At 35.5% G+C, this 11,659-nt stretch overlaps 1 protein-coding gene across 2 annotated transcripts; it reads left to right on the top strand.

Annotated features, from left to right (window-relative positions):
- Positions 1-5,722: 5,722 nt before the first annotated feature.
- Positions 5,723-11,459, top strand: LOC107794981 (uncharacterized). Of its 2 annotated transcripts, XM_016617538.2 has the most exons (9): positions 5,723-5,846; positions 5,949-6,111; positions 6,639-6,697; positions 6,980-7,106; positions 8,640-8,788; positions 9,170-9,277; positions 9,388-9,507; positions 10,632-10,805; positions 11,081-11,459. In XM_016617538.2, the coding sequence occupies exons 2-9, from the start codon at positions 6,021-6,023 to the stop codon at positions 11,180-11,182; spliced, it is 930 nt and encodes a 309-aa protein (XP_016473024.1). In that variant the 5' UTR covers positions 5,723-5,846; positions 5,949-6,020; the 3' UTR covers positions 11,183-11,459. The 2 variants fall into 2 exon arrangements, with proteins under 2 accessions (XP_016473024.1, XP_016473023.1); XM_016617537.2 differs by having other exon boundaries at positions 5,794-6,111.
- The last annotated feature ends 200 nt before the right edge of the window (positions 11,460-11,659 follow it).

The following is an 11,659-nucleotide window of genomic DNA, read 5'->3' as shown; positions in this document are numbered from 1 at the left end:
ATGGGCTAGCGTTACAATTCGAATCAACAAGAAAATAAAGTATTTTTTATATGTGAGAACAAATAATCGACAATTAACTAATTAACAAAATAATCCAATTCATCTTCTACGATTTATCATAAAAGTAAAATTATTTGTTTTAAATTAATCGACTGTAAAAGAAATCAAACAATAAGAGGAATATCATTTTTAATATAATTTTAAGAGTCAAATTGATAAATTGCTATTCATTTAACTGAATTAACATTCTTCACTTAGCTGACATTTTTTCTTAAATTTTATAATTTAAATATGGAGTATAAATTTTTAATATAATATTTATATAATTTTTAAAAATTTATACTCATTGAGTTGGGTACAGCGTGCAAGACTAGTATACTATAATCAAGTAATAAACGAAGGAAAAAATATTTATCGACCAAGGTTAAATAATAAAAATATAAATAAAAGACTCTCATTATGTAATTAATTAGTTTACTGTAAACATTACTGAGTAAACTTTTCATTTGCAGACCTAGTTGCTATAGTTAGAAAAAAGGGAAAAGGCTCTAATATACCCCTAAATTTTGAAAAATAGTACATTCCTTTCCCCGTTATACTATCAGGCCATTTAAAGGCCTACCATTAGGAAAGTGATTTAAAATACCCCTATTTTTAACACCGGTCCAACAAGGCAATTAAAAAGCCAACTGGAAAACCACGGTGGACAGATCCGACCCGTAACCCGTTAATATAACCCATTACATAAATACTTAGTGACCCGTTTTTAATAAAGAAAAGGGTCCATTTTTCTTGTTAGCTGAGAGAACGAGTGTAAGAGGCGATTTAGGGTTCCTCCTGTATGCATCAATTCTCTTCCAGATTTTCTGTAAAATCCTTCAAAGGTATAGTTCTATTAAACTTGGTTGCTGTTATTTCGCCTATTTTCTTTGTTTGTCCGATGTTAATCTTCTTTTTACTGAAGGTGATTTAGGGTTTCTGTTAACCTTTATAGTTTAGTGTTTGCATGTGTGTTTTCTCGGATGTAGTGAGTCTCTATTATGTGGATTTTGTATGGCAGTTTCTTTAGTGTAGAGTTTACATGTGGGACTACATTTTATCTCTTTTTGGGGAAAGGGGGCTTTTGTTTCTGGCAAAGATGATTGTATATGGTCCCCAAGAGGGACATTTTTCTGTTGTTCCTTTATTGAATACTGTAAATATTTATTGTTTCTTTACAATTTGTGATCCACCAGTAGATTTGTTTAATAATATCGTGACTCATGTGCCTGCCCTTTAGTTCTTTATACTATTTTATCTGATTCATACGGGACTGACCTTTATTATATTCAATTTTGTTATAAATTCTGCCATTTATTGGTTTGTACTATATTATATTCAATTCGGTTAACCCCTTTCTCTTATTTATTTTGTAGGTTAAGATGGTTAATGTGGACTTATTATTCAATTATGGAGGTGACTGGAAAATAATTCCAAAAAGTATTATATACAAGAAAGTTGGTGCACACTTGGAAACAATATGATTCTGACCTTCTGTCTTTCATAGATTTAGTAAATGAATATACCTCATCTACTATAGGGTATGTTAGTGTCCAATAATTGATAATTTGTGGTCCTTCTAGTAGATTTTATGAAGTAATAGGGGATGATGGTATTAGGACTTTACAAAACATGGTTATATGCTGTAGAGGATAGTGAAATGGGGGTTCATGTTCCTAATATTATCGACCATAATGAATCACAAACAGTAGATTGTGAGGTTGCAATTGATTGTAGTTCAAATGAGAGTGAAGATGAGACTCTTCTTTCAGATAATTTAGAAGTAATTGCACTACAAAAAAAGAGGGAGATTTCTGAAAAGTTAATTGAATACAAAGAGCTATACAAAGGAATGACATTCAAAGATATACCTGAGGCTAGAAAAGTGATAAATTTGTATTGCTTAGCCAATTGTTATGGTCTAAAACAACTCAAGAGTGATAGCATTAGACTGAGGTACATGTGTGAGGTTGGCTGCCCCTTTGTATGTCTAATTTCCGAGGATAAGAATGGTGGTAGGGTTAAGATCAAAACTCTTAAGTCAAAACACAAGTGTAACCCTGCATATGACAACCCTAAAATAGACAAAAATACCATAGCAGAATATTTTAAGAACAAGTTGCAAGAGAATCCTATGATCAAAGTTAAGGAGATGAAAATGACCTTAAAAAATACTTTCAACATCAATGTTAGCCATGCAAAGTGTAAGAGGGCCAAGAGAATGATACTTGAATCCCTTGCTGGTAGTTTTACTGATGAGTATAATAAGATAGAGGCATATGCCAATGAATTGAGGCTGAGTAATCCAGAGAGTGATGTAATAGTTACCTTATCAAATGATGCTCTTGCTGAAGGAAAAAAAAGATTTTCTAGAATGTATATCTGTTTTCATGCTCTAAAAGTAGGGTTTAAGAGTGGGTTGAGGCCCTTTATTGGCTTGGATGGAACCTTCTTGAAAGGCCAAAGGTCAGCTTTTAGTTGATGTTGCTCTTGATTCAATGAATCATTTTTATCCTATTGCTTGGGCTGTTGTGGATAAAGAAACAAAGGTCACCTGGACCTGGTTCTTGACATTGTTGAACAATTCATTAGACCTCAAGCTAGGGGAAGGATACACATTCATGCCAGACATGCAGAAGGTACTTATTCTATTTTACTTCAATGTTATTCTTTTAAAATTATTGACTGTTTCCTTTTTATTTTTAGATGTTTAATTTTCTGCATCTTATATATGTAGGGCTTGATTGAGGCAGTTCAGGCAATAGTTCCTGATGCACACCACAGATACTGTGTGAGGCACATAGAGGCTAACTGGTGTAGAAGATGGGGTGCTGGGGATTTCAAAAAAAAGTACTTGTGGTGGTGTGCATAGCGTAGCTATGAAGAAGACTTCAAGGATCATTTAAAAAACTTGGGAGAAATTGATGAAAAAGCTGCTGAAGACTTGTTGAGGTATCCTCCACAATCATGGTGTAGAGCATACTTTGACACAGTATGCAAGAACCAACAAGTGGACAATAACCTAACAAAATCCTTCAACTCATGGATACTAGATGTTAGGCATAAGCCAATTATCAGAATGCTTGAAGACATAAGAGTTAAGGTGATGAATATGTTGAGAGAGCATGAAGGTGAAGTGATGTCTTGGACTGAAAATGTAAGTCCTCCTACCATGCAGTTATATTATCAATTCTTGAATAGTGCACAAAAATGTATTGTTGATTCTAATAGAAAAGATGGTTATGAGGTGAATGAAGGAACTACTGAAAAGTATATAGTGGACATCAACCTGAAAAAATGCACTTGCAGAACATGGAACCTCACTGGGATCCCATGTCCTCATGCAATCAGAGCATTACTGTACAAAAAAGTAAATCTTGTGTCTGAGATTCATTGGTGGTTCACCAATGAGGCTTATCTCTCCACTTATGCACATAAGTTAGAACCAATTAAAGGAGAGAAGTTCTGGAATATAGAGTCAACTCATGCAATGGATCCACCCCTGATAGTGAATATGGCTGGTAGGCCTAAAATGAAGAGGACTAGAGAAAAGAATGAGACAATAAATAGGCAAGGGGAGTGGTCCCAATCCAGAAAAGGCAGGGTGATGACTTGTTCCACATGTGGAAAGTCTGGGCATAATGCTAGGGGATGTCAAAAGGTAACCTGACACCCTTACTATATTACTTGTTAACTGAATTAATATAGTGTCCTAATTATGTTACTTTATATCATTGACAGCAAAGCAAGGGAAAGCAGCCACAGTTTGGTAAGAAAACAAAAAAGAGATCAAGGACATTGGTTGATGAAGAACATGAGGAGAACATGGCTAGATCTCCAGCTGCTCCAGGGCTGTCCTTAGAAGAGGAGCTGCAACTGACAGTACCACAAGCCAGTCAGGCCAATCAAGCAAGCAACAATTCTGGATCTCATTACATGTTTATGCTAACACCATCCCTGTCTAGGAAGCAATCCATTAGCAATGCAGAAGCAGATTTTGACTATCCAAAAGCAGGTTTCGACTATCCAGAAACAAACAATCCAGACCCACCTATAATGCCAAGGCGTGTGTCAGAGGCAAAGACTAGACTCCAAAGGAGGAGCAACTAGGCACAACAACTGGAACAAGGACTCTTAACTTTGTTGGTGACGCCAGTGGTGTAAGTTTGCCAATACAACTTCCTTACTCACCCAAAAATATTACATGGAGAGGAAAAGCTGCCATAACAGAAAACCAATTAGAGAGGCAATGACTAGCCAAGATGAAGTCAAGAAAAGGAAATGGCAATGCACATAACTAGTCAAGTTCTGAACATGTGATAGTTTCTTGTGTCTTGGATTGATGTAATTACTGCATGTGACAATACTTTTAACTTAACTGTTAGGTCCTTTAACTTAAACTTTTCAATGTGAATGTCATTTTATTACTTGGGTGGTATCAGTTTTTGGGGTTATAAAGTGACATCCCTTTTGGGTCCTTTCAACAGAATGATGTTGAATTATGTTGTCTATGAATGAAGTTATGTAACTGTAATGTTTATGTTGCTGAATGAAGTGAATGCTGAGTTTTAATGAAGTGTTAGCTGAATTTTAATGAAGTTATGCTGACTGTCCAGCTATGTATTTCATTATGTTGTTGAAATATGTTGTGTTTGTCACAAAGGGATATACATTACAAAGGGAACTATATTGAAGATATGTTGTGTTTGTGATAAAGGGAATTATGATACAAGAAAGCTTTATACTTAAACAACAAAAATAACCAATAAAACATAGTAGGAAACGTTAACAATACAAAGCAGCTAAGTAGCAATGCAACCTAATATTAGACACCCACAAGTTAGACACATACAAGTTAACTCCCAACTACAGCTAACATTACAATGAACACATCTCCTAAGCCAATCATTTCTTCATTGAAGCAGCAACGAACCCCAAAAATAGTCCTAATATTATCAATAGAATGATCCACGTCTTTGATATTTTCTCTTCCAATATTGAAACTTTAATCACTTGAGAATAATTTTTAGCCTCCATGGCAGCTACTTCTTGCTTCAATTTCTCTATGTCCAACATAACAATATCCATTGACGACCCCAATTCTTTATTTGCACTCATAGGATTAACTGGGAAAACTTCATCTTCCCACAAGAAAAACCGACATGAATAATCCTATCAATAACAGTAAATTGCATTTAGACTAAAACACTTATAGTTTATACAATTGAAAAGCTTAATTTGTAGTTATACATTATACAACTGGAAAAAAGAAAAAACAAACTTAGAAGATGAGACCAACAAACCTTAGGTTTAGGGCATTTATAAAATTTCCTTCCAGGATTAGCAATAGTTTTCGTAGTTAAGTGGCTGGCTATCAAACCATAATGACACTTAATCTGAGAAGAGACGAGAGTAGATGAGCTTCCTTGAGACATTTCACATTCGAGGAAAGAAGGAGAGAAGATGAGCAAAAAAATTCTCTGATACGAACCCAAAATTTTTCGCAATGCACAGGTATTGGAAAGAAGAAGACATTTAATGGGTTATATTAACAGTTTACGGGTCAGATCTGTCTACCTTAGCTTTTCAGTTGGTATTTTAATTGCCTTATTAAACGGTTGTTAAAAATAAGGGTATTTTAAACCATTTTTCTAACGGTAGACCTTTAAATGGGATGATAGTATAACGGGGAGAGTAATGTACTATTTTTCAAAGTAGTGGGGTATATTAGAGCCTTTTCCCTAGAAAAAAAAGAGTTTCAAAATCGGGGTTTAGCCGCACGGGGAGGGTTTAACACACTGCCTTTTGTGAGTTTGCAATTGTAGATCATTTCACTGTGTGCCTCCTTTTCCTCATTCGATTTTCCCTTCGTAGCTAATAATATCTCCATTTATTCTCTTCTCTATTAGCTGAAGTTTGAAAATTCGCTGGAGCTGATTAATGTGTGATTGATTCGTTTTGTGTTGTGCTGAATCTGGAGCATGGCTTTGTCCATTTCAAGGAAGATTTTGCGGTCTTTTGGTTCTCTAAATTCACTTGGTCGCTTGGGTTCTCCATTTTCTGCTTCTAATGGTATTCCTTTTTCACTTCTTCACAAACCCTTTTTTTTTTTTTTCAAGATTTTATTGAAAAATTAAATCTTTATTGTAAAATCTAGTTTCAGGTGGATCCAAGATTTAAAGTCAGTGGGTGCAGAGTAATACACACACACATCACCCACTGTATTTGTGTTACAATGGTTCAGGATTAATATAAAGATTGTATCTTTTCGTTTTTTTTTGCAATTATACGTATGTATAGTTAGTGCAGAAGGCACTGGTGTGCCTATATCTGCTGTCTTAATGTTGGATCTGCCTATGTCTTTTAAAGCAGTGGCAGAACTAGAAATTTTTAATTAAGGGATTCAAAAGGTTCAAACTTGTTACCCTAATATAATTTTCGAACTACCTTTTGCCACTGCAAGGGGATTCAAAAGTTAATATATGCACAAAAAAATTTGTATTTATCCCTATTTGTGTAGTACAATTTTCACTTGCTTCTATGGATGCTAAGAATCCTAAGATGCATATTATGTTTCTTTTTATAATTTTGTGAAACAGGGAAGGGTCATATTCTTGGGGTTGATGTGCCTTGTGTGGAATCTTCTGTCTTCAGAAAGGTAAATAATTGTCATTGTAAGTTCTTTTTTCCCCTCATTGCGCGCTTATTTCAATGAGATGTTGTTACTGATATTCTTTAGAGTACTCTTTATATGTATATTAAACACTATTGTTATATGTCTAATGTTCTCTTAGCTTAGTGGTGCTTGTTAAGCTGTCCAGGCTTGTATTTAGATAGAGTTTGAGATGAGCAAAGATGAATCGAATAGTGAAACCTCGTAGTGTCAAAGAGAGTCCTGTTTAATATGTATGATAAACCTATTTCTAATTTCTCGATGCAGGATGAGTCATTCTTCCTCTCTTGTCGAAGATATTCAACTTCCATCCTGACCCCTGATTCCAGTGACGGTTCATTTCCTTCAGATCTATTAACTAAGAAACGTGTCTCAACTCCAGAGCGTGAGATAGGTATAAGGATTTTGACATTTTCATTAATTGCCTAGTGGTCTGGCACTTCTGCTAGAAATTTTATTGTTCATTGTTGTATATGCTGACAATTAATAGTTAAAACCTGCTTGCCAAATGCTTTATTTGGAAATGTTGGCTGTGTTTGAATGCATAGAATATGATATAACAACAACAACTACTACTATGTCTCAATTACAAGCATGGAACAGGATTGGATAGGAAAGCAAAAATGTAGTCTTTCTTTTTGACTCGTAAAGGAATTGTATTACAATAGGGGAAGACCATGTACAGAATAGGTAAAAGGAAACCTATCTAACTTAAGTTTATTTTCACAAAAACCGTCCAATCATCTATACATGTTGGGTATTGTGAGTTCAACATTAGTATACAAAAAGTTACACAAATCAGCTACATTTGCAGAAGGATTTTTCCTTACATTCGAAAGTTTTTCAGTTCCATTCCCTCCATGTGGTCAACATAACTCCCTGGGGAGTCCCTTTCCATGCTGTTCCCCTTCTCTGCTTTCAACACCCAAGCAATGTCTTAGACAGAACTTGGAATTCCTAACGGATGACACTGCTGCTCACTGGGATAATAATGCTCCACCTAATCCAAAAGTGTGGCAAGCATCTAAGAACTATAATTGGAATGACATGGTAATAGCATTATATAGATCAATCATCTTGTAATTGCAATGAGTGTTTAATTGGGTAGCCATATTGGGTGAATAATCCTATTCCAATCATTTTGTGTAGTACCTACAAGTATTTTTTTAGTGAACCCCCTCAGTTTATAAAGAATAGCGTAAAGTAGTACGTTATTGGATATTACATCTTGCAGAACAAGTATCTTTGGCATCGACTGCATTTTTTTTGGGGAAGTTTCACTTTTACTCCTTAGCTTTCTGGAGAATGGGGCTTGTGTACTTTTAAGTATTTGGCACAAAAACAACAATTACTATCCGCAATACTAAGCATGTTGAGGTCAGCTATTTGGCACAAAAAGATTGTAGAGTATTGATTAATGGAATTATAGTTCCTCATATTCCCATGACTAACTTAGAAGCTGTAGGAATATAATGAAAACACAACTAGCTATCATGCTTCATGGAAATGTTTTTTCCTTGATCGCCACGTTGTTGGTTTAAGTACAATCTGCTATTTTATTCCCCTTTAGCTTTAGAAGTAACGAAGAAGTAATAGTTGAAACTGTTTGTTGCCTGCCTTACATTTCAACTACTATGAGAATACACTTCCTAGATCATCATATGTTTACATTTCAACTACTATGAGAATACACTTCCTAGATCATCATATGTTTACATTTCAACTACTATGAGAATACACTTCCTAGATCATCATATGTTGCCCTTTGTAAGGATGATTGCCTCATATTGATAGTACAAAATAGAGTTGGTATATTGTTTGCGTCCATATAATTCCCTGCCTCATTTATACTGAAAAATTACTCCAGTGGATGAATTTATATCATCTGATTTTGTGTAATTACCATTTTGATTACTGTATGTGGCAGGGCTCCATCAGGACCTGGTCATTCCAGTAACGAACTTACATAATGAAGACAAGGGTTTTATGTGTTTGGCTGGGGATGTTTTTGATGTGCCAATTAGGAAGGATATTATTCATCGTGTTGTGAGATGGCAGCTAGCAAAACGTCAGCAGGTATGTGCACGATTCTTTTGAATCCCAAATTTTTAATTATAGAGAGCATACATATTGGCAAGCTATTCCTGTTTCACTCTGTGTTTCCCGTGCTTAAGAGCATTTATCATTTTCCATTTCTCGTCTTACTGTCAATTGCTTCTCTGGGAAACAAAGGGACTTACTGGGGAAAAAAGAGAATCAGGATGATCATTTTGAGGCATATGAAAACCACAGAAACTCATATGCCTTTGGGGCAAAAATCGCCTTGCTAAAGAAAATTGTTTTACTATCTTTTATGCTTGTTCCCCTGATTCTACAAGCTTTGTAAATTATAGCTACTTGCCAAGGCAGTAGAGGATTCAAATGGTGTTGTTGACCTACTCTCGATGAGTGTTGCAGGGAACCCATTCAACTAAAACCATTAGTGAAGTTAGTGGGACTGGTAGAAAACCGTGGAGGCAGAAGGGAACTGGGCGAGCAAGGCATGGAACACTGCGTGGTGCTCAGGTTACATCATCTTGCCGTTTTCTTTTTCAGATTGTTTTGAATTCATCACAATTTAGCATGATTTGATATCGGTTCAGAAATATTATAATGGGTTTTCGTGATCGATGCAGTTTCGAGGTGGTGCAACTATGCACGGTCCAAAGCCACGAAGTCACGCAATCAAACTGAATAAGAAGGTTCGGCGGCTAGGATTGAAGATTGCACTATCAGCTCGTGCAGCTGAAGGGAAGGCAAGCCACATCCCCTTCCACGCATGCATTGTTTTTTGTTTGGGAACTTTTCCTCAAAAGAACCTCGGAGTGTAAAGAAAGCAAAATAAAATAGAAACTCAAAGAGTAAATGATGACTTGTTTGGTTTCAAACACTTATTTTGGGTTTTGAAATGAAACAGCAATGTGAAATTAACATATCAAAAGGAAAAGAAAAACAAAGGCCAAAACTTGCTGTCTGATTTTCTTCCTCTCTCCTGGAACTTTTTTTCTTTTGGCTATTCAAGAATATGTTTAATAGAAATAAATGTTCACTCGGTTTTAATCTATTAGTAACCTTTACCAAAATGAAAGCAACCAAATAATTTTGAGAAGTGAAAGGCTGAAAGCAACCAGGAAGTTCTCAGGGTTTGAGTGATATTTTCTTTAATACAATTGTTTTCCATTTCCCAAAATCAAATCTAATACTACACATTTTATCTGGAAATCAAACTCAAAGTCAAATCTAAATACACATCTTTGGAAATCAAACCCATTATCATTTCTACTAAAAACAGACCTATTGCTTTCCAATCAAACGCCACCGTAGTTTGGATGTATATTGCCAGTCTTGGTTATCATTTCCTGTGATCATAATGGGCACTGAGACGAATCCTTGCTTCTTTTGTATGGCATTTCTGGTGCTCTTCATGTTAGGAAGCATTTTGATATGCAAAAGAATTTCGATTTCAACCAATTTTTTTGTTGTTGTTGGAGTTCAATGATTTCAATTTATGATTCTTTTTTTGGTATTGGAGTCATGAAGTACTATGTTTGTGCCTTAGAGCTAGTTCTAGCTGGATTTGAGAGATTTTTTCTTCCAGGGACGACTGCTTTAGTTTATAGTTTCAGAGTTTAAAGCTCCCTATTTTTCGGAACAATGAACTTTAATTTCATGTGAGCTCTTCCCTAGTTGAGGAAGAGTTGGTCAGTTTTATTCAGTCTTGATCAGCCTCCAGATTTAACTATATTTGGTTAGTTCTAGTGGCATATACTGTGGTTATTTGTGTTGTGTAACTCCTGCTTTCCTTCACAAAAAATGATTTAAGCTTTTCTTCTCTTGCATTACTTCATTGATTTAGTTATGTCAATTGCACTGCATGCAGCTTATGGTTTTTGAGGATTTAGAAATTTCTTCGCACAAAACAAAGAACATAGTGAACTATTTCAACCAATTGGAGAATACCAAGAAGCTTCTGCTGGTAGATGGTGGCCCAATCAGTGAAAAGCTAAAGTTGGCTACTCAGAATGTACATTATGTCAATGTGTTGCCTTCAATTGTAAGTTTCCAATTATATTAGCATCAGTGTGCATATAAGCATGTGTTTCCACAATAACCTTTGGGCTTGCGCTCATGCGAGTTTGTTAAAATGACTTTTATAACATTGTTGATATTGTTATGCATAATTTTCTTTTGCCACAATCCTTAATTATGTAGCTTTTTGTGCCCGCAATACGGTTGGTTAAAATAGGGAAAGCTACACAATTTGTTCGAGTTGTTCACTTGAGATGACCGCAAAAAAGCTAATCCCTTATCTTTTTTGTTCCTTGGCAGGGTCTAAATGTCTACAGCATTTTGCTACATGACACGTTGGTCATGTCCCGTGATGCAGTGAATAGGATAGTTGAGAGGATGCACACTCCAATCAATCGCTGAGGGAGCATGAGAGGTTGAAAAGGAACCATCTTGTTAGTTCTTGTCGGAGAAGACAAAGCATAGAAACTATTTCTTGTGTTGTTTATCCAAGTCAATTTCAAAAATTGTAGGTTTAGTTGTATTTCTTATCCTCCACTATTTTCCTTGAAAGCACAATGCACCTCTGCATAGCTTCATGCAAGTAATAGAAGTATCGGAGATTCTGTCGTATGGCATAATTCCTGGTTTAGAAGAATAATACACTTCCTTCTAATGCAGTTCTTGATAACTCTTGACATAGAATGCTATCTCCTGCCTTTTTATGAATTATCGTGGGTAATGTTTCTTCTGGAAACATAAGTTGTATATGAGCTACTCCTGATCCTTGAGTAGGATCCACTAGATAGAAAGGGAGCATTCTTGGAAAGGCATAAGCATTCCAATTTCCTGAGGAGCAGGTGTTGTGCCCAAACTATTGAAATTTTCATTAGTGGTCCC

Source organism: Nicotiana tabacum, chromosome 20, assembly GCF_000715075.1.
Source record: "Nicotiana tabacum cultivar K326 chromosome 20, ASM71507v2, whole genome shotgun sequence".
NCBI classification, from domain to species: Eukaryota; Viridiplantae; Streptophyta; class Magnoliopsida; order Solanales; family Solanaceae; genus Nicotiana; species Nicotiana tabacum.
The sequence above is the reverse complement of the archived record's forward strand: the minus strand, read 5'-3'. Positions and strand labels throughout refer to the sequence as shown.

What these genes read in the sequence shown, in the direction of transcription:
- LOC107794981 (XM_016617538.2), top strand. Translation starts at nt 6,021, where the DNA reads ATGGCTTTGTCCATTTCAAGGAAGATTTTGCGGTCTTTTGGTTCTCTA. An exon ending in TCCATTTTCTGCTTCTAATG is followed by an intron (nt 6,112 to 6,638) that starts GTATTCCTTTTT and finishes TTTGTGAAACAG; the next exon opens with GGAAGGGTCATATTCTTGGG. An exon ending in AGCTAGCAAAACGTCAGCAG is followed by an intron (nt 8,789 to 9,169) that starts GTATGTGCACGA and finishes TGAGTGTTGCAG; the next exon opens with GGAACCCATTCAACTAAAAC.